Source organism: Sparus aurata, chromosome 19 (genome assembly GCF_900880675.1).
Source record: "Sparus aurata chromosome 19, fSpaAur1.1, whole genome shotgun sequence".
Lineage (NCBI taxonomy): Eukaryota > Metazoa > Chordata > Actinopteri > Spariformes > Sparidae > Sparus > Sparus aurata.
Genome location: NC_044205.1, coordinates 21,105,053 through 21,128,900, shown reverse-complemented (window position 1 = coordinate 21,128,900; position 23,848 = coordinate 21,105,053). Strand labels below are relative to the sequence as shown.

Genomic DNA, 23,848 nt, shown 5'->3' with positions numbered 1-23,848 from the left:
GCTTGATATTAACTACATCCAGTGTTTCTGCATTCCCCCTAAACGCATGATCTGCTACACATCGCTGCCATGTAAACACCGTCGGCTGCAGTTTATTCTCCGGGCTTATCTGCCGTGCTTATTTTTATCACCGCCCGTTTGTTTTTCTTTCCCCCTCCTGCCGATGCACTTTCCTCGTTATCCACTTCCGACCCAGCCGACCCGTTGCTGACCTCCGGGAGACACAACGCGAAACGCCGCGCGCGCACTCCCCAAGCGTTCAGCCCTCGATGACTCACCCGACCGTGCGCGATAAGTCGTCGAACTGCAACTCTCACTGTCAAGGAACCAGTGGCACAGAGGCAGCACCCGTTTGCGCTCGAGGTGCTAAATTAGCAACAAGTTTTTCCTGCGCGGCGCTTCAGGCTCGCGAGTGGCTTCGTTTTATTGTTTGCCACCAACTGCGAAAAAGTGTGGAGGGGCCTAAACAAGGCAAAGCCGGAGCGGAGTTACATGGACGCCGCTGTTTGCATATGGAGAGCGCGAGCCACAGTTGAGGCAGATCGCCGTGTCAACGCGAGGAGGAGGCGCCGTGATGAACTGCAGCACATGCTCCACTTCTGTCAAATAGTTTAACTTATTGCTGATTCCATTAGCTGAAACATATACTTTCCCACTGTACACCTACTCATATTCCAGGTGTTCCCCATCATCGTGTGTCCTCTTGTTTGGTCGAAGTAAAACCCTGCCTTCTAATTCTATCCGCTGAAGTCGTATTTTAAACATTTTAGAGAGGCAGGAGCCGAGCTGCTGCCATGCTTTGCTCTCACCGACCCCTCCGCTGAGAAGGGGCTCACTGGAAATAAAGCGCCCGAGATCAAAATGAGGTTTTGAGCCAGATGCTTGGAGCCGGTCCTGTCAGTGGTGGAATCATCATGGTGCGCCTCCGTCTCTGCTTTGCCTTTTGAAGTTATGTTCATACCTTTGGCCCAAGGTGCAGTCCAGATGTCGGGCTGCATGCAAAGACTTGCAAAGCGAAAGGGCACAGATAGAGAAAACCAGAGGGGGGAAAAACAGTCATCTCTTGCTCGCTCGCCATTTGGTTCTGGGGGTCGTAAAGGCTCGGAATCTCTTTCCCCGATATATCAAAATATTAACAGTCCCATCAGAAATGAAAGATTGTCAAACCTGCACCTGGTTACTATGATGCCGGAGTGAAGCATCGGCAAACACAAATAAAGATTTTGAGGCATCAACACAGCAGCATGTGCATTCGATCAAGCCTGGCTGGTGACAGACAGAAACATCCTGCCAAGAAAAACAGTTCAGTGGTGCCAACAAAGGATGGAGCGGGTACAGCATACCTTTAGCCTCCATCAAGCACCACGCAAGTGCACAAACAAATGACCAACCCAACAGGTCTGGGAAACATGTGACATTTGAGGGAGGAGAGCTCACAAGGCCTTTCAGCAACTGACAATGAAACTAATCTCATGTCATTAGTTAGTCCGCGTAAATATGTCAAGTCCTCCATCACTTTTTCGGCCAAAACATAAATAGATTGAAACCTACGGCGTGTTTTTCAACCATTAGTCAGTTCATCTATTAACGCTGGTTCTTTGTGATGCAAATTGGAAGTGAAGGTGCAACAATAACCCCGCTACCGATTACTCGGTCGACAATAAAAATAACTACTGAACGCCTGACGAAACATTTTCCTTTCGTGTTCATTTGTGACATGGGGTAGGCAACGGAGGCCGCACGGGATGACCACAAATATCCACAAACGTATGTCAAAATGTACAGGAAGTCCCAACAACCATCCAACTGTATCTCTCAACGTCAAAAATAAATGACTCTGTCACCGCACTTGAGAAAAATACATCATCCAACAAAAACTAAATATACTTAACGCTCCAATTTATGCTGCTTTTCTCTGTTTTTTTAACATATCAAAGTGAAGAGGGATAAAACAAGACAATTAAACGTGCACTATGTAGTTTTGGGGAAGAAATGTTAATCAGAAGCGAAGGATCTTCTTTGACTGGATAAACAAACTGACCTTAAAAGACAACAACTTCATACTGTTTTACCTTGTTGACATATGGCGGACCCTGCCACCTTCCTAGCTGCAAACAGTGTTCTGGGGACCTTACTTTCCCCTGAGAACAGCTTGTCTATTCAGTTATTGAAAAGATAAATATTAGAGTTTGTATTATTGCCTCAATAATAATGAAAATATTAAAATTCTGAGTTGGAATTTCGTCTCCAAATCTACAAAGTGCTGCTTTTAAAGAGATCGCCTTGCAGCCCTGGTAAATAGTGCCAATTATCATGTGTTAAAATTGTCCTTCGTTGAAAAATATCATGACCTGTTTTACCTTCTCAGTATTGTAACAGTCTAATTGATTAGTAATTTTGCGAGACAACAGTCAGGCTGCTCAAATATGAAAAGGAAAGGTCCTCAGAAGAAGCTCCTCAGGCTTCAGCTGCTGTATTGACAGTCTTAATCGACCCAGAGGAATGTCAGGGCGTATAGTTCAAGAGGTTCCAGACACGTGACCTCTTCTCTCCGCAAATATGTCTAGAAAATCGGCGTCTTTTATGGCCCTCCTAACGAGTGCCTGCCTGTTAAACCGGAGAGGTGACAACAAAACTCACGGCGACCGCAGCTTTTGTGCACGGCTCAAAAACCTGCGCTAAATGCGGCCCTGTTATGATGGAGAACTGTACGCTGGAAAGAGCTCAGACCTGATTAGCTGGTCTGATTAACACACTGGCATTGCGCTTTGAGACAGTGTGTAAAATTCTGTCTGGCTTGACTCATTATCAGCAGTGATCAGAGGCAGGTCCATCGCGGCCTTCTGTCAGAGCGGCTTAACCCCCCCCAACGACACTCGGGATTAGACACAGCCTCGGCGCCACTACGCAGACCACTTGTCCTCTCTGCCGGGGTGCCGTACCCCCTAAAACTCAACCCCCCCACCAATCCCACCACATAACCCCTGTTAAATGCCAGGTCAACGCACGCCCGTCATTAACCTTGTGCTTCTTATTTGTGTTACTCGAGATAGCTTCTCAAAGTGTTACTTCATGCAGAGGTGGCAGATGCTATTAAAAGCGGTCCGGCTCCTGCTGCCGACGGTCAGACGAGGAGGTGCGATGATTAAAAACAGATGTTTTTGCCGCAGACCTGCCGCACACAGTTACCGATTGTGTGATTTCAGACACAAGGTGCAATAAAGGCTACGACAAAGAGGTGTTTTGTGAAAATATCACATGCTTCCTTTGCTGGCCAATCTTCTTTTTTAAACTCCTGTGATACTCTAATTACAGCAGGACTACCGTGCCAGGAGTGAAGACAATGATCCCTTTTGCACAATCTGGTTAAAAACAGGAACAGTACTCCCCCCCGAAAAAACTCCCTCCCTATTCTCATCTCCTCTGATCATAGTCAGATCCCTTGCGGGGAGTTGATGCACGCTCGCAGCCAGTGTTATCTCGCCGACCTTGGATCTGAGGAGCAAAGAGAGCGGGGCCAGGAGCCCACAGAGAGAAGTATGCGGGGGACTGGCCAAATCTTGCAGAGCCTCAAAAAAAGACTCAGAGGGAGAGTTTAGAGCACATTTACTGTCTATTATGACAAACGAGCGCTATCTATGTGGCCTTGTTCAACATGAATTGGTGGGAGCGTGCAGATATTGTGCACCCTGCCATCTTATTGATGTTGCTGTTGTTGCTAAATGCAGCCCCTCTTTTTTCCCGAAGTGTCATCTATATCGCTGATCTTCTTCTGACCTCCTGCCAAAACTGACAGTTCTCAATACGGATCTCTTCCTGTGTGATCCTTTTTGAAAGCCTGTGCCAATTGTTTGTTCCCAGGATTTTTTTTTTCTTACCCTCTTCTTTCGGGATTTCATCATCAACAAGGTTGTGAAATGTCTGTTTTGTTAAATTCAGTTTTATCATCCTCATCATCATATTAAGGTAGCTCGGCCCGTAGCTTTTAAATTCTGTAAGAAAGTCCCAACTCTGCAGGCGGAAACATGTTGGTGAAGTCTGACTTTGATGGATAAAGCAATAAAGGTCACCGGCTCGCTATCGAGTAACATTTCGTGATTTTTTTGATAACATCAGCTATAAACAGGCTTTTGCTGTTGCTTGTTGGCAAACTTTGTTTTCTGCTGACCACAACATACTCACCCTGAGAAAATACTTCAAGAGGGTCTGCCTTCAGACACAAATAAAGTAAGATTTTACAATTGCTTTCGAAAAACCTTGTTTCGAAAACCTTTTTAGCCTTTATCCAATAGCACAGCTGTAGAGTGAGACAGGCCCACGGTGTTGACTTGAACCTGGACAGTTACCTACAGCTGATCAGATGAAAATGAGAAGAAAAACTGGCTTCTAAAATGCCCATTCTTGTGTTTGCAAAACATTGGATGACATTACATCTTGCCTTTTTTTTAACATGTTCAACAATTGTGACATCCAACTTTAAAGCGGAGAATCTCTGTCTGTTTGTCTGTCTGTTACGCCCACATCTCAAGACACGTTCATCAGATCTACGTCAGACTTGGCAGGTTTGTCGCTGAGGATCCACAGAAGTGCAGTGTTGAATTTGATGCAATTTGGAAACACGACATATTCAATGTTAATACATTTTAAATTAACAGCGAACACCACTTAGTGCAGTTGCTGGGGGCGTGGCTTGAGTGCTCTGAATTCATGGCTCTACAGCGATCACTCTCATGTTATGTCTTGGGGAAGCAGATGTTAACAAAATGGAGGTTAGCCTGGCACAACAACTTGCTATAGTAAAGCGTTGTAGTGAGAGAAACGCAAACAAGTCTGGATGACTCACGGGTCGCCTATTCTTCCGTGAGAACTAGAGGGAGAGAGATATTTTGAGTTTCAGTCAGCAGTAGTATGCTAGCTACATTAGCCTCAAGCGCTTGCATGTTTACTGTTACTTGGCAGCACCGTCAGCTGCCCTGGGATGACTCTCTCATTGATTTCACAGCTTTAAAATGCAAAATACGCTCGATAAACTTGTTTGATATTATCGGGGCGGCCCAGATGTGTGAGCACTCCAGGAGGTTTAAGACTAGATTTGTAAATCCCTCACATTCACATTAAAAATTCAAGTTGGGCAAGTTTAAAAGTTTTATCAACAAAAAATGACTCGGTTTGTCAGATTTTACAGTGTGGGCACATCACTGTAGCCAAAAATTCCACATTTAGTTAAAAATTCTGAAGCAAATACAAGACACACATCTGGCTAAGTTCAGAACACAAAGTGACTTTGGCTCCAGTTTATCAATAATGCCTCACGAGAGATTGTATTACGATATATTCCACACTGTCCCACCCTGCAGATGTGGGACACTTCTTGGCTAAGACTGACCAGAAGTGAGTGAAAAGCTGCCTGAAAACTTTACATCTTGTGTTTTCTCTCTGTATAATAAACAATTATATATATTCTTCCTGGCACCAGACGCAAACAGACTCTCATCCTCATGCTGTTCAACTCTGATTGGTGCATTCAAATACCTGACACAGCCGACTTCCACACCAAACCACAAACTGCTGGCACCTGTCAAACATTGTGCTTGAAAGACCCATGTTGACGCTCAAACTGTTACCATAATCTGTGCTCTCATCAACCACTGGATTATCACAGTATGGGGGGGAGATAGACCTGCCTGCCTGCCTGTCTGCCTGCCTGCCTGCCTGTCTGCCTGCCTGTCTGCCTGCCTGCCTGTCTGTCTGTCTGGAGCCCACAGCTGCACACATGTAGCCGCTCTAACATGGCCGCTCCACTCTGCAGAGGAACCGTTGGCCTTGCGAGTCACAGCTCATCACACACAGACACTGAAATGCAGGCGGAAGGAGGGGAATTCAAAGTGTGTATAGTGTATCTGTGATCGGTCAAGCGGTTCGGTTTGTGCTCGTCAAGGCCCCTGGGCAGAGATGAGTGCGAGAGAGGGAGAGACAGAGAGAGAGAGGGGTGAGAGGATGGGTGGTGGTCAGGCAAATGGGATATTATCTCTGCTCCCTTGGGTGGGATCCAGGTCTTTGCAGGCATGATGAGGAGAGGAGGAAATTAAACCACTGGCTTTTGTGGCTGGTTTGAGGATCACAGACGGAGACGAGGGAGGAACGGAGGGGTACCTTATATAAGAATACGTCAGTGTCTGTGTGTGTGTGTGTGTGTGTGCCGTCATGCTGGGCGGAGTGGGGTCGTCCGCTTTTCAGACTCGAGCCGTATCGTCTTCCCAACCTCCGCCTGACCTTGATTAATCTCCGGCTTTGTAACTCAAACCTCCAGAGACGATTCTTTCTGACCTCTGAAGCATGTACTGTTGCCACTCATGTTGTTTTTCCTGTATGTCCGACACTTTCACATCTGGGTGAGAAGTTTTTCCCACACTATCTTGCAGAGATTTCACAGCCACTCGACTTGTTTTCTCCCCTCGAAGCAGAATAATCATCCCTCCCCAGGACACCAAATGACAAACGCCTCAATAAACTTGTCATCACTGTTTTTGTTTTAATTTCCTGCTGCTCATATTAGCAGGGAATGATTGCATGCCTCTTGACATTTTTGAATTGGATTATGACGAACGGGGTCTTCAATCAATCTTTCATTATCATTTGTCAGCAGCACATTCATTTTGCCAGAAAATGCATGCTCGAACCAGCCTGCGTCTTATTTCTCCTTCCCTGACATGTTATGTTCAACCGCTACTCGACTCTCACGCCCAACAACACCTGAACAACAGGTGAGTTTGATTGCAAAGTCGATTCAAAGGTGTAATTTCGGAGAAAACGTCAATAAGCGCAACATGTAGTTTGATCTGTTTCATCTCATTTCAGTGTTTTGGCATCTAAGGGATGAACCTCAGAGGATTGTGCAAATCGGAGTGAAACACTAATTCTACAAATTTAAAAGGCGAAGGAGACACAGTATATTATGCTCCTGCACATATCAAAGGCAATATAATGGCAACTCATACCGGAAACAAGCAGACCTCCATTGAACTCCATTGAAAAAAGTCATTAAATTAACTTCAATGCATGCAAGGAGAGAGGCAATGAAAACATAAACAGAAAAACAGGCTCCATTCGACAGATATGGATTGTAAAAGTCATTCGGCATTCTTAAAAACACGAATTTTACCAATTCAAACAAGCACTGACAGACAATCCCCTGCTTAACAAGTTCCAAACTAAATTATTCATGACTGTGCAAAGACCCAAAACATAAAGTCCATACACAAGCAAAATGAAAATGCATGATACTGAGAAAACCCAGCTACCCTGGACATATCAAAGGCACTGTTATGACATTCAATCCCAGAAAAAAGCAAACCTTCATTGAACTCCATTGGAAAAAGTCAATAAATTAACTTCAATGCATGCCAGGAGTGAGACAGTGACAAAAAAACAACAACAAGAAATGCTCCTTCTGACACATAGGGATTGTAAAAGTCATTCGGCATCGAAAGAAATTAAATTCCTTACATAATCTGAAAGATTTTAGTAAAAAGTGTCTTTTTTTCTAACATTATACAGCTGCAAAACCGTCCTGTAGCAGTAATAGCAACTTAACAGTCAGTTATTATCAACAATCTCTATAATAACCACCATCGATATCGTGCAAGAGATATCGTGTTGTGATGATACAACCCCATCACTTCCGCTCACAAAAGATCAATTGCTTTGCAATTATACCTGCAAAATTACCATCTCGTTAAGATTACGGGGATGGGCTGCAGGTGATTGCACCTTCTGTGTGATTTACTGTCTGACGAAAACATCAGCGAGGCGAGAAGGCGCCCGAAGACTTTGCGTTCCACTTTTTTTCCTCCCCCCGCTCAAGTTTTGCCATTCGCTCCTTAAAAAGTTTGCACCTGACAGCCTGCTGCAGCGCTACAATCGTCTTAATAAGCGCAATGACCCATGCATGAGTGTGAGGAGTTCTCATAATGTCGAGAAAAAGAGTCCGATTCCGTATCCTACCTTTTTTTCCTGCCTCTGCCCGGGCTGAAAGGCACCGATGCGACAAGTTTAATCCGAGAAGTTGATGTTGTTGTTTTTTTTGTGTGTTTTTTAAAATGACGATTATTATTATTCCTTCGCGGACTTCACGTACAGAGAGTCATGCCTGCGGACAGTCCTCAGATCCATCGCCTGGTTCTGCAGAGAAGCCCGATCCTGCTTTTTCGCACACTCACACTCACACACACACGGAGCTCTCACACAGCCAGCTCGCTCCAGCAGGCACCTACAAGTAAACTGAGCCCCTCCAGCGGTGACATCACAAGTCGCTATGGCAACTCTGACTCCACCCCGGTCCGGAGCTGAACTTACCTGTCTGACTACCTAACATTTCACAACAAACCCTTCTCTCTCTCTCTCTCTCTCTCTCTCTCTCTCCCTGATCATAACTGCACACACACAGAGATTTTTTTTTTAGATAATCTGTTTATGGATAAAAATAATCACACACACACACACACACACACACACAAAGTTGAAAAGCCTAGCGGTAACACAACACCCCCATCCTTTCTGACTGATATCAGATGCAAATTCAGGAGTTCATGATCAGTACAGTGGATTGAAAAGAACACCTCATGAGGAGGGTTTTTCACTTTGCATGTGTGCAGGGCTGGCTGTGTGGGCTGGTCTGAAAAAAAAAAACACAGCACACAAAATCCCTCTTGCACAATGCCTTCGCACCACTGCCTGGAGCTCCCCTGTGGCTCGGTGCCAGCCTCACCATTACTCCAATTGTTTTGGCTACAAAGCCGGCCCCGCCACTCCCTTTTGTCTCCTCTGACCCGGAGCAAACAAACAGACAATGACCAGGTGAGCCGAGTGTCCACCTTCAGTAGGCTCTGCCTGCGCTGCCCTCACCCCCCCCCCCCCCCCCCATAAACTCCCTTGACTTCACAAAGCTGAGGCACGAGGACACTTTGTAATCAGCAAAAAAAAAAAAAAAAAAAGCTCAGAAACAACACCGGGACGTGTGTGCTTAACGCATCAGGCTTTAGCAGACCAACCAGACTGAGCCTCCCGAAGAGGCCATCGTGGCGCGTAAACACAGTTCAGACTGGTTTGCATGTTTTCCACTACTTCACAAAAACACCACCTCACGGTTTCAAAGCAGCTGTGGGAGGGAAACGTGACAGGCAGATTTATAGGATAGACTTCATGCGTTCGACCTGCGGCAAAAAGGAGAGGAGGAAATAGTTTTGCAGTTGCACAGTCGACTCAGTCCGCAAAGGAAAATTAAAATTCCTCCAACACCAAGGTTGGACAGAAGCACTTAGAAATCCAGGTGATTCTGTCGGGACAAATGATCTATTTGTATCTATTTTTCATCTTTATTTTCACTTTAAAAAATAAGTTAAATATTTCTGCAGACAGTTGGATAATTAAAAATTGATACCACTCAATACAGCACGTCATGCAGCTGCCATTAGCTTAGCCTAAAGACTAGCAACTGCTAGCTAGATTTGTGCATTAACGATTTGTTAACGTTGTTTAATGCTCAAAGCTGAATTTCTTTGTGAAGGACCTGGGTCGGATTATTCGTCGTGACAGTCCAAAAGTTGTGACCTCATGCACGTTCTCTCGTTAATCGTCTCGGCGCCTCTCTTCGCCCCGCTAACGGAGAGCAACAAGAGCTAACATTTAGAATCGCTGTCCGCTAATACAAACTAACCAAAGAGCCACTTAAAGGTGACAAAATCCACATTTAAAAAAATAACGTTACATCTTTTACATCCCCAGCTTAAAGTAAAAGTGTATGAACAATGATGATATGCCCAAATTCAGTCTTTGTATCAAGCTAAGCTAGCTGTTGAGGATAGTCAAGAGTGGTATCGATATTCTCAACTGACTCTCCGCAAAAAGTGATGCACAGCACATCCACAATTATTTGAATTGCCAAATGTAGGATACATTTGTGTAAAATTAAACTTAACTGAAAAACTGTCTGGTGTTGTTTGGGTACCATACATATACATTAATATGTAGGTACACAAATACATTAGATGCTCAAAACAGCTGCTTCCTGCTGGACGTAACGTGGATGATTTTCAATGACAACAAAAACAATGTGCTGAAAGACACTACAACACTCCTCAAAACTTCAGGGAACTGCAACGTTAGGCTGCGGGTTCTCATTACACGCTGTCATTAAGAAAGACAGTGAATGCATCAGATCATCTTAACAAGCTGAGAGCAATCAAACAACAACATCACACACCGAAGCCTCTGTCAACCCACTGACCTGCTCTCGCAGTCGCTCCTGGTGGCCCATGATTGCTGAGGCATGATGGGGGTATTTTTGCTTCAAATGCTCTAGGAAGGCCTCCCTCTTCTTGTCCATATCTGAGGGCTGCATGGCCAGGATCTCTCGGGAGCCGCGGGCCCCTCCTAACGTGTGCCTTCGAGGGACGGTGCGGCTGCCTTTGGCGTCCCCTCTCGAATGGGCCGTCCCATTTGGGGAGGCCTGTCTGCGGCTCACGTGCTCGGCGTCCTCTGGGCAGGTTACCTTCAGGTTGCTTTTGGTTTGTTCTGAGGGGACACAGAGACAACGGAGTCAGAATGCATGTGACATACTATTGTTTTGACATCAACAACAAGTGCGTGCATGCATGTTGTTCTTCAGGTCATGAAGAGGGCAAACTGACCCTTCTGTGACCTAAAACTTTTCCAAAATGGAAGAAATCAGGGTTGTCAGCTCTTCTCTGTTACTATAACACACCCCACGTGAGAAAATCAGGAAAACAAAGTGACTTCTTATGCAAAGGCATGTTAAATATTCCCTCCAGCGGCAACACTGAAATAAAAAATTGTCTGATATGGAGTTGGCCCAGGTCATTACATATTCATGCTTTTTTGCATTTCAGCAATAAATCCATAATTCAATAAGACAGACTCAATATTGGTGATGAAAACACAGAACTCAAACAGCTGTTCTGGTGTATTTCTTTTTTTTTCTTCCAAAAAAAGGCAAAGAAATCCACTAATGTGAGGAGACTTTAATGGAAAAACTTAAAAACGCAAATCCAGAGCAGCTGGTTATACACCCAGTGCCTGGCGAGATTGAGCGAAAAACTAACATTTTAATTCAAAAATATTGGGAGGAAATGTCTTTATTTATTTATTATCGTCATGCTTCACTTGGTAACATGATATTAAACATGTAGATAACACATGTTTTAAGAGGGACTGACCCAAACTTTTATAGCAACTGGCAAATGTGCTCCTTTTATCACCCTTCAGCAGCAATGAGTGACATTAAAAAGTGCACTATGTAAGAACTGGCCACTTTGAATTCATTTTCGGGGGGAACATCCATTCTACTGTTAGCTTTTTAGCTCAGTTAGCAGTGCAGCTAGCCGGACCACCAAGGAGGACTGTTGGTGCACAGATGCTTCGACTCTGGGGGGGGGGAAGAGGTTTTTCAGGGCTAGCTGTTTAGCATGCTAACTCCAGTGGCTATCTCTTCAACATAATACACAGATTGAATATTTTAAACAAAAAATCTCACATATTGCATCTTTAAAGATAAAAATGTGTTTTTTTTCAGAGCGGAATGGAGATGAAAACAAACACAGCCTCCTTTTGCACGTGAACATCTCTGCACATCTTACAGAGACAATACAATTATATCCTCTAAATCTTAAAGCTGTTGAGAGAAGAGAAGAGAAGAGAAGAGAAGAGAAGAGAAGAGAAGAGAAGAGAAGAGAAGAGAAGGAGGTGAGCTGCTCAAGTGTGAAAACAGAGGGGGGAAGAAGCAATAAAGCAGGCTGATCTGCTGCCTTGTTTTCCAGACAGGCAGGTAGAGCTATAATGTGTACCTTTCAGAGGGTAATGGTGGAAAATAAAGGACCTCTCGCGGAGTTCAGCTCTCCAACAGTTGAGGGAGGATATTTCAAGTGATTTGCCACTATTTGGTGGGTGGTTTAATATGGCTTCCCTTTTTTTTCTTCTTTGAAAGCTTGAAAGCGCGCTGAGAGCCGCGGAAGAAATGGGAATTGCTTGTTTGTCTCTCAAAGACATGTTGGGGACTGAGACGAAGGACGCTTCATAGATTTATCTAGTGCAGCGAAAAAAACAACCTCGAAAAGCCTTGTGGCTGCAGTGATCCAACTTCTATTTCTGTTATTCCCATCCACTAAATTTCTGTCTACCTCACCTGCAGATCGTTTAAAGAAAAAAAAAACCAAAACTACGCATTGTTATTAAGAAACACTACGTGGTCGTGCGTCACAATCAAGCCCCGTCACCAACCAGCCCGAAACACCCCCACACTGCTCAAGTTCAGAGCACTCTCATGTACTCCCAATCCTATTTTTAACTCCCAAACATAGTCTCCCCACTGCTAACCAAATTACACTCAGCAGACAAAAACAGACACGAAACCTCCAAAGGATCTGAATTCATTTGCGGGGTGGCGTGTCAGAAAGCTCATTACCTTCCCCAAGTGTGCACTCTTTGTCTTCATCTGCTATTTCCTCTTCCATTGCACTTTGGGATTCAACGGACAGCCGGGGTGACGGTGACAGAGTCGGGGCCGGGAGAACCAGCTAACTGCTTGCTTAGAGATTCCAGACGTAGCTCACGTGGAAAAAAAAAAGGGGGCTTGAGATAGGCCCTGCCCCGCAGCCCCAGGATAGACTGGTGGGGATTTAGAAAGTCAACTGCATTCCAGGACACAGAGCGACTACAGCCCCTCGCCCTCGGGCTAAAAGATCTTCTGCTACCATGGAGTGGTCCCGGACTGAATGTAAATGTGCGCAAGACACACAGAGCATTGCGAAAAAGAAAGGAAAACGAACAAGAGGCACATAATCTCCTCTTAAAACTGGACTGAGAGACTAGCAGGTGCCAGTCAAACTGTCTGACGCACACACACACACACAAACACACGCACGCACAGTCTGTTTATCAGGACTTTGTCTGCAAGCTGTCTCTTGTTTGACTCCCTGTCCCTGCAGAGGGGGCCCACCAGACTCCAGCATGCATCCAAATGTGTCATAACCTACTTCTGAGCCACATCCAAAACTGCTCTGAGCGCACGGCAGCCAGCTAATACGCGATCGAGTTATCTGATCAACGAGACAGACTAAGACAAGCGTCAGTCCTGCCGGGAGTGTTGTTTCCAATTAGGGAGCCTCACGGGAGACACCACAGTCTTTGTGTTTGCTGCTAGTCTCAGGCTCATAAAAAAAGCAACACTGTCCTGTTTGCCTGACAGTCAGCAAATATGCTCTCCGGCTTCATATACTGTGCAAACACGTCACGTCTATAGCTGATATATGTGTGTTTATGCAAAGGTCGAAGGGGAAGGGGGGGGATGGGGTCCTGCATGAGATCATTTCTTTCGCAGCTGCCAGCGTAGATGACCGGATATGCAGGAAGAAGGAGCAAAAATCGACGCACCTCAACGGGAAAAAACGTGAGGGGATCAATGGGCCAGTTTGTGGGCCATGTAATTGGAAGTGTTGGGGGGGGGGAAGAGCGCACGAACAAACACAATGCAAGCAGCTGACGGATAATGTCTAACATATGGAGACACGTCTTGCTTTTCCACCCACTTTTCTGTCTGACTCTCGCTCGCTCACATGCTCAGGCACTCAGCCACAACACGCAGACTGTTAGGAGGCCAATAGACAGGGAACGCAGTCATTTAATTATACTGTGGAGCCGAGTTAGCTTCATGCTAGTCTTTACACAGTTATCTACGATTGCTCATTCAATTCCGAGAGTTGTTATCTCCGCACAAACTTGACCTCATGCTGCCCCGGTCTGCCTCTGCATATATGAGTGATTTCCTATGGATCCCAGAATTATATGTAGGAAAACCCCAGAGAACATGTTCTGTAATGCCTATATGAGCAGATGGTGAGAGCAACAGCTATAGGGTAGCAAACATGGTATTTCATCCTCTTCTAATAGATTTCTCTCTGAATAATTGCTGAAAGCAGGAAAAAAAAACACAGTTCTGAAAGAAGAACTTAGCTGAAATACTGTTATAAAAATGTAAGGTTCTTTGAGAAATGCCTGTATTGTGTTATATTGACTGACAGACAACGAGAAAATGAGTCCGAAGTCGCCCATAACAGTGTTTTATTGTGGAATTTTTTTCATGCCTAGTCATTTCGCAAAGTTACAACTATCCCTTAAATATTTTATGATGTTTCAGCGGAAATGACATACGACACAGAGCGAACTTAAAACTTTATATGTGATCAGGGTTTTTTGCTTTGGGCGAGGGTTTACATTAAAAAAGGGACACTGTAGTTTTGGAGAAGAAAATCAAACTCAGAATTTCGATATTTACTATATTAATGAGGTAATAATACAAACTCAGAAATATTTCTTTTTTTCTATACGTGAATAAACAAGCTGTTCTCAGAGGAAAATAAGGTCCCCAGAACACTGTTTGAAGCTAGACAGGTGGCAGGGTCCGCCACATATAATCAAAGTGAAACAGCACGATTGTGTTGTCCTTTAAGGTCAGTTTGTTTATTCAGTCATGAAAACAAAGAGTCATAAAAATCTCAGTCTTCTACTTAAAATATCTTCCCCAAAACCTCATAGTGCGCCTTTAAATATTTGACAATATATAATTCAAACTCCACTCACACAGTCCCAAATGTGAACAAAATCTGACGAAACGCCACTAAAATTCTTTAGCTTTCATCTTCTCCATGGCGGTGAGTGTCAGTGCGATGACACATACATCATCATCACAACCGACCGACCGACCGACCGACGGGTCAGCCTTGTCCAACCCAAAGTCGTAATTAAAGCAGCTCCTCCAAAGCAACAATTACATCCCTGTGGTGTGGACAACCTGCCTCTTTGCACTTTTACTGTCACCGTTCCAGGGCCCCCCAAAAAATGACCTCCCTCTCGCAGAGTCTCACGAGGGACCTGCGAGTGAATGGTGTCTCGCCCCAATGGCTCAAGAATGTCGCTCTCTCTTTCACAGCTGCCGGCGTTGAGTAAATGATGGCCCTTTTAGTTGAAAGACAATATGAAACACTTGCCTCATGAGCACCCAGGTCTTATGAGGAGCGGGGCCTCCTGCTGTTTGCAGTTACTCTCTGGTTGTCACTTATTTATGGAGGAATGTATCCCCGTGCGCACTCCCACTCTCCCCTACTATTACTGTCCCATAACTATGCAGTTAGATACAAAGCCCTGTTGTGTGCAATAAAAGCACGGCTCACATAGCAATACCCCGAAGCCATGCACTGTGCACACTTGACAGCACTGGTCTACTGTTCGGGATCTGACAGTATTTTTATTATGCTAAAGTTATCGGAGTCGCGTATCAGATGATCCGTTCATGTGGAACTGAGCCAAGCGCACAAAAAGGATCTTATTTAAATATGATTAGAATAAATTAAGCTTCTCATACACTGCAATAATATCAGTTTCAACAACTCATTCAGACTGTTACTGGGACTCGGGAATCTGGTTTGAAGAATGCTGCAGGGCTGAAATAAAAATGACCGGTTACAAGATAGTTAGCCGTGCTAACACGGTGGCTCTCAGGTTGTCAGTCTGTCAGTTGGACGGTCCAACATTTGGGTCCAGAAGAAAGAGGAAATATTTTCACAAATATTGGATTGCCACAAACTGATGTGAATCCGTTTTGCGGTTCCGAGACGATGAATACTGGTCCTGGAAACGGTCCACTGATTTTTTTTCCCAGTATAACTATGAGGTTATATGGTTCATGGTTTTGAGTGAAATATCTTATCGTTATTTCAAGCCACAAGGCTGCCAAACAGGACACTGCCTTTTGAGTCTGTGTGGACCACAGGAGTTGGATCATCTCCAGCCATTTTTGTGGAGACCAAAACCAGGTGTTTTTTCGTGAGGAGGTGGACCATCTCCAGCTGTTTTTTTAGGGTGACCAAAACCGGCTAACCCTAACCAAACAGGTTTTGTGTCCAAACCGAAGCAGAGCACGAGCACATTGTTCTGACAAGAGAGATATATATATGGTTTTGCAGAAATCTACCGAGCTAACATTTATTCTGGTCATTGATTTGGGACAGTTTCATTTATACGCAGGTGAAAAACTAAATCACTTGTGAAATGTGTGAATGTGGTGAATTTAGCTCGGTTGAAAGTGGCACGCTTTGTTTCTGCATGTGGAAAGTCAAATCTTTTCATTTGTACGGGAAAAAAGCCAATCGCTTGTTAGAAAACATAAGCATGCTAACACTATAATCCAAGATGGTGAACATGGTGAACATTATACCTGCTAACATGTCAGCAATCAGCATGTTAGCATTGTTGTCTTAAGTGTGTTAGCATGGTTAGCATTCAGAGCTACAGCTAGTGTGGCTGAAGACCCTTGTTTATAGCGACTATGTCCTAAAATAAAATGAAAAACTTCTTGGGTATGATAGCTATAGCCCCAGGCTGCACGGCTAACGAGGCTGAGTGGCTAATGTCAGCTACACTTCGCAACAGTTAGTCGTTACTTTAGTAATATCCTCCCCCTACACTTATTTGTTTTAAATATGGATTTGACAGTTGGCCAGTTCTCACATACTGCACCATTAAGACCAAAACCCACAATAATGGTTTAAATAAACTGCTAAAATCTGTTGAAATATTTTCCCAGTCCTCTGAATCTTGTGCCAACAAACGATTTGTTTTCCCCATCATCCTTCCTGCGTCAGCCGGAGACCACCTGATTACATGCCCTTCACTTATCACGTTGCTTTCTTCCGCCCGCGCTGCACACTGACTGACCCTGTCAGGCCACAGTAGAAGGCTAATGTGCGAGCCCGTGGAGGTGACCTGCTCAAGGCTCACAGAAAAAGAAGCTGACTTCCACACGGACTCGTCACTGATTGCTGATCTGACGGATAAGCTCATTCTGTGCAGGTAACTGACACCAGAGTCTGAATAAAGCCCCCGCAATGCAGCCCGGCCACATTTTTCACACCAAACACACACACACATACACATACACAGACATTCACGCACTGACACTCACATGCAGGAAATATCTGACTTCCGATCTCAGTATCTGTTTCGCTCTTTGCATGTTCGAGTCATAAAAACTTTTATCAGGCACATCAACACTTTTGAATTTTGCACACAAAGGGGAAAACACAGCCTTGTGTGAAAACCATTCCTCACAAAGACGAAGGGCGAAACAGAAGCCTTTCATAAATATGAGGGATTTCATTTTTCTAGCTCAGCCCGAGGGCTTTGCTCGCCAAAGAAAATTGTCCACATATGAAATCCACCAATCAGGGAGATCATTGTGAATGAGGCGACCTTCACCCTTCTGAGTCCTCCCTTCTAATAGGCTGTGGATCAGTGCTGCTTTGTTTTGATTCAGGACGCTGAGTATATGAGTTTCAGGTCAGAAAGTCACAATTCCTGGAGAACAACAGGCTCTTATGATCTAGTTTTTTTTAAAAGAGTTTAATGGTGTACTCTATTTCTTCTGTCTGCGAGTTTATGTGTCTGTTGTTTCAGGAGTGAAGTCCACAATGCTCGCGCTGTGAGCCCTCAGCCGTGCCGTGCAATCGGGGACGCTGGTACTGTCACACTATGAACTGCAGTACAGTCAGCAGATACCATTGTTTCTCAGCTGCCTCCTCTCTCGTTGTCCTCCCCATTAAAAACACACAACTGTCCACTCCTGCACGAATAAAACCCCGCACATGTATGAATAATACATGTGGAGCTGACAAATGAAATCTCATTACTGTCTCACAAAAGTTCCTTTCTCAGAATCCGGATATCAGATTCCGCTCCTGATGTTTCTAACTCCTCGGCACGCGACGGTTTGTCCTCTCCGTCTCGTGGTTTTGGATTTCTTCTCCTTCTTCGGTGTTGTCTTCTACTTTTTCCTCCTCTTCATCTTCGCCATCTCTGTCTTCTCCTTTGCAGCCTTTATCCTCTTTCTCTGCCCCTTCATCACCCTTTTCTTCCTCATCTTTCTTCTTCATCATCATCTTCTTTGCTGTTTTCTTGTTCTCGCTCTTCTTCTTCGCTGCCGTCTTTTATTCTTGTTGTTTGTCACTGTGTTTTTCTTCTTCTTTTTCTACTTGTTTGTCTTCATTGTGTTCTTGTTCTTCTCCTTCTTCTTCTTGTTCTTCTTCTTCTATGTTATTTTCCCCTTCACCATCATCATCATCATCATCATTATCTTCTTTGTTGTTTTCTCCTTGTTCTTCCTCTTCCTGGTCGTCATCTTTGTCTTCTTCATGTTCCTGTTCATCTGGCCCATTTTCGTTTTCTTCTTCTTCTATGTTGTTTTCTTTTCATCATTCATCATCATCATCATCATCATCATCTTTGTTGTTTTCTCCTTCTTCTTCCTCTCCTTTGTCATCTTTGTATTGTTGGTGTTTGTCACTGTCATTCTCTTCTCCTTCTTCTTCTTCCTCTTCTTCGTTGTCATGTTTACTTCTCCTTCTATGTCATCTTCTTCATGTTCTTTATTGCTATCGTTGTCTTCTTCTTCTTTGTCTTCTTCTTCCTCTTTGTCCTCTTCTTCTTCTTCGTCGCCATTGTCTCTTCGTGGTCATCATCTTCTTCTTCTACTCGTCTCCCCTTCCCATATACCCTCCCCTCTATCTCTCCCCTAATGAGGCATCCCCCAGCTGCTGTTGCCATTGTTAATGAACATCGGTCACCACCCTGTCGGACCACAGCAACATCTGTCTCAGCTCAGACGCCCCGACCTCTGTGGTACACACACACTGATTACGCTGCAACTTCCAATTAAACTGTGTGTATGTACGCGTGTATACATACAGTGAGAACGTGTGTGTGTGTGTATGCGCGTGTGCGTACTTGTAGTTCAATACACGAGCCCTGTCCAGACTTTTCCGCTCTGGTGAAGCCTTATAAACAGACGGGGCTGCCAACCTGACAGGCGGTCGGCCAAGAGATATGAGTTACAGACATGTGGCCTGGTGTGTGAGCGTGGGTGTCAGCGCCGGGAATAGCAGCCGCGGCGGGGCGAGCGGACGTGATATCAAAACAGCTACGGGACAGGAGGAGAATGTGACTGCTTGACTTAAAAATAGAGGTTAAAATACATTTCTATCGCACGGGAGCCTCCCAGAATATCCGAGTGAGGCTCTGCACTGTAGAAGTACTCAATGAGGCATGGCAAATTGATTTTACTGCTGCTTTACCTCCAAGTCGAATTGCTTATCCTGAGCGGGTGAGACTTGTAGATCTTTAACTCAAGTGAAATGTTAATGGCCTTCCTACTGAATGGACTACAGCTTCGATAAAGTTTAACCCCGCTCTCTCGGCAAACAAGCAGAGCCTCTCTCTCTCTCTCTGTGTCTCTCTCCTCCTGATGAAAATGATACTTAAATCCTTGTTAGGGCCGCTTGAAACATGTCTGCAAATTAATCACTCTGCTCCCAGTCCCATCCCTCCCTCTCCCGCCTTTGAACGACAAACAAAGCAAACAAGCGGAGTTGGGAGTTGAGAGATGATTGCTGGCAGAGCGGGCCGAGCACTGATACTTCCCTCCAAGACGGCCAGAGGACAACTAAAAACAAACAGCTCTGCTTATTGGCCGGCTCCGCTCACCAGCACAAACACCGCGTCTGTCTGCGGCCCCTCTCTGACACTTGATAGCAGCGGATCAATCCGAAGCAAGGCAACCTCTCCTACACTTAACGCGTTGTTGCTGCTCTTGAGATGCACTGCATTTTCATCACACCAGGGGGTGCTGTCGAACATGCACCGGGCATGTTGTGCAATGATCAGAAACAAATTAGAGAGAGAGAGAGTGTGTGTGTGTGTGTGTGTGTGTGTGTGTGTGTGTGTGCCTCTGGATGTGAGTGTGTGAAAGAGAAGAATAAGGAGGACGTGTGTCCATGTGCCTCCTCAATCTTGCACAAAGGAAATAAGCTCCAGAATATTTCCTTCGTCATTTATTAACTGAGACACTAAGTGCTGCTTAATGAAGCGCTGTGTTTGTTAGTGTGTCTCTGTGTGCAATTATGTGCGTGTGTGTGTGTGTGTGTGCGCGCACACAAGTGCACATGTGTTTGCCAGTAAGCCCCAGCAGTGTGTACACTTCATTAACTCATGGCCAGAGTAGGTGTAAGTCAACCTAGCCACCGGCTCAGATGTCTGCCGGTCTCCCGTGACAACCGGTCTCTGGGCCAACAGTGAGGCCGGCGGCGTCCTGAGGGGAAGGGGATGGAGAGATGGTGAGAACAGCTGCAGCTGGGAGGGGGAGGACATCCACCCAGGAGCCACAGAGGAGGAGTTTGCTACCTCTTCCTCACCCCTGTGGAGGAGAAACTTTTTCTTTTGGAGTCTGAGTCGCTGCGAGGAGCAGAATCCAAAATCTCTCTCTCCCAGGATAGAACATAAGAGGGCACCGGGCTAGAAAATATTTCACTGCAGTTCATTTAATCCCAACAAATCCCCTGTGTGAGTGAGTCATCTGTTTAACAGCCCAACAAGTGTGACTGAGGCAGTGTATCACTTTAAAATATTTAATACCGGTGCTGATATGCTATCTGAGTATTTGGGCTGGGAGTTTATACTACAAGACCATCACCTCTTGAGGTACAAACTGGGATTATGAGACAGAATGGGCAAAGGCTTACCTCAGCAGATATCTTTAAAACAATACATAGATGTAATACAAGATGTTATTCCTTTTCACTGTAGATTCATTTTAAAGTTTTAAGCTAAAATTCTTCAATTTTTCACCTTTAAACAATGAGATTTTTGATAAATTATCATCAGTAATGTGGTTATAATGACTAAGTGGGTAAAGACACGTATTCGTACAAGTACAACAGGCTGGTAGGTTCAGCAAATGGCATCACTTAAACTTCACTCTCTTCATGCAGTGCTGCTGTCAGTAGTGATGGCAAGGTGGACCTAATAAACTTTTCTGTTCCTTTTGGGGAGAACTGATCCCTTAAGCTCAGAGCTTCCTCCTGTCTCCCTGCTGAACTCTGGCCGTGTAAAGGTAATTTCACCCTGGATGGACTTCGGCACAAGTTTTGCTGCAGCCCGTCCATCAGCCTGCAGAGTGTTGCCTTTCAGTGTTGCAACAGGCGTGAAGTGAGAGAAAGTTGAAGTCTCGGGCATCTCTCCAACTGTGTACTTGTTGATAAGGTATCTCGTATCTGGTTTGGCAGGTTTTCCGTGTCAACAAACACAAACAAGTGCACACAGCAGAAATGCTCTCGTGATATCAGCCTGCATACAAGACCACCCACCGGCACGTAGGTACAGTAAACACAAGTCTTCCTCTGCTCCACAGGGGAAGCACCTGCTCTCACCATCAGCTGATAATTAGGTAGAGTAAGACACAACTTTTACAACAGATATACAAGGCGAACTGGAAGTGTCACAGCAAAGTCCAAAGCAAATTAAAGCAACTTCTGTCCCCTTTGCCGCAGCGAGTTAACTATGCATTCAGCTTGCACATGTCTTCCATTTAAATGTCTTTCAATATGCCTGCTCCCTCACAAGTTTATTAAAAAGTGATTGCGCTCCAATTGACTCTCTTCATAGTGATAAGCAGCTTAGGGCACGGACTTGCCAGCCAGTCAATCATGTGTTCCTCACTTTCCCCCCTCTGCACTGCGTATCTCTTCCTCTCCCTCCCCTTTTCCTCTGCATGCTAGCACAGCGTAACCGGCGTAAACTTAAAGCTTATTACAGCCCGTCAGTGTTGCCAAATGAAATAATACCAAATTCGCATTTGTTACAAACTCATTGTTTGATGTTAGGCTGGACAATAAAGGTGTGTTATTTTAAAAAAGTTCAGCTCAAACACATCTAAACTACTCAGGTTGCACTATATTCTCCAAGTAGTCCTGTTCTGTGTATTTTAGAGAGCAGATGAAGCTGAGTGGCTCCAGCCCGCTTTTTGGAGAGGTGGGTGCTGCTGGAGCTGATAAGTGATGCAGGTGGCGGAGGGATGTGAAATGGGCCCCGTGGAGGGGGAGCCACTCTGAGAATCCTGGGAACACTAGTGCCTCTGTCCCAGTCTTTATCTGTGAAACCTGCTGTGTGCTGTCCGTGTGTCTATGGATGTGTGTGTTTGTGTGTGTGTGGGTCAGTGGGTGGACTGTATCCAAGCCTAAGGCTCTGTCGAGCAGAAGGTGCTGGAAGGTTTGTGAATGTGGACCAGCTTGGCCAGACCTATTCAGAGGGAGGGAGAAAAACGCCTTAATGCATTAAGTGTGCATAAACTGTAACAGTGCAGGCTGAGTGCTTTCTTTCCCCTCGATGCTTTGTGTAAGAAATGGGACTGTTAATGATCTGTACTTAAAACACTAAAAATGCTTTGTACGCTTATGTAAATATTTCCAAGATCGGTAAGAGGAGATTTCTCGGCGGTATCGCAAGAATGCAGGTGATCAACACAAGCTTTTTTACAGTGTGGTTGCAGCAGTGGAAATGTTGCAGCTTTCCCATGAGAGAGCAGGAGAATGAAAGGGAGCGCCTGCAAAGTTTAATAGTTTCACCACAGTGGGGCCATAACGCACAGCCAGGCAGGGATCAGGTCACGGGGCATTCGGTTCGCAGACGATTTTCTAAGTGGGAACAATGCTAACTGCACAGCGGTGCCACTGATTGACTTTTCCTCACATGAAACAGTTACCTGCAATCATGTAGCCTCTGTAGTGTCATTTTCTGCAACAGTTGAGGAGAATTTCATATTTAAGACCTTTGCTGTTTTTTTCTTTCCTTCAGTCTGTTGTACGCTGAATGGTCTCATGCATGTAAAAGTTAAAAACGTCAAAGTCTGCACAAACAGAAAGAAGCTTCTCTTTCCCACAGAAAACCCTGCTCCTGAAACGCCACAGCAATCTGTGACTTTGTCACCATGTCACACATTTTGCGGCTAGCAAGAAGTTATTTGGCAGAGCTGCTACGTTGTTGTTCGTGATGCTGGGTCAGGCGTGTGAGAGCTGACCAATCAGAGGAGACGGGGCACTCAGGAGGGACTTTTTAAAGAGACAGAAGCTAAAAGTTTCAGACACAGGGGGGATACAGAGCTGCAGCACCAGACAGTATGAGAAAAATGTTAACCTATTCTATTAGTTATAAAAATATGCAACAGGCATTTGGAGTCCTAACTAAAGATGCAACTTTAAAGCTAATTAAAATGTTACGTTAACTGTAATCTTCATGCCTAACATGTGTACACATGCAACACGTAAGAATTTTAGTTGAGGACATTCAAAGATCAACAAAAAATATTTAATAAATAGCAGTTTCGACATATGATGTCTGTGTATTGTGTTGCAGAGATATCTGCTTAAGTTAGAAAGCTAACAACCAAACCCTGCCCTGTCCTGGTCCAAAGCTCCTGTTCTAGTGGTGTTAACACCAACACTCCCCCGGTTCCTAAGCTCTCAGTCTGAACCGCTAGCTGCACTGCAAACTGAGCTAACTAACTAATGGCAGCTACAGTTAACAGCAGTTAGCAGCTACTCTGGGGACATGCTGCCCCCTATTTGTTTTGAGTATGAAATTTGACAGATTACACAGAGAATCTGTCACAGTTTGCTCCATATTGAGGTCACAATTTTCAACAGCGATGAAGAAGGCCACTGTTACGGCTCCTCAGACAACAGTCAAGGCGAATTTAAAATGTCCCACTGGCATGACCTCTCCGGCTTGTTATGGATGCTTAGGACTACGCGGTCCGTACCAAACACTGTAAAGTAGAAACTATTCATGTGGACAGGCACAAAGCCATTCCTTCAAGTGCTATTAGGTTAGTTAAATGCTAATTCCCCTAGGGCTAGATTTATAAAGCCCTCTCCTCTTTTGGAGAGTCAGCTCC

General features: G+C 44.8%; 1 protein-coding gene across 1 annotated transcript in view; it reads right to left on the bottom strand.

The window, feature by feature from the left end:
• kiaa1217 (KIAA1217 ortholog) overlaps positions 1-23,848 on the bottom strand; it is a 94,257-nt gene that overhangs the window by 37,777 nt on the left and 32,632 nt on the right. Inside the window, 1 exon segment of the mRNA XM_030397897.1 lies at positions 10,286-10,572. Within this exon segment, the coding sequence (XP_030253757.1) occupies positions 10,286-10,572 (287 nt within the window).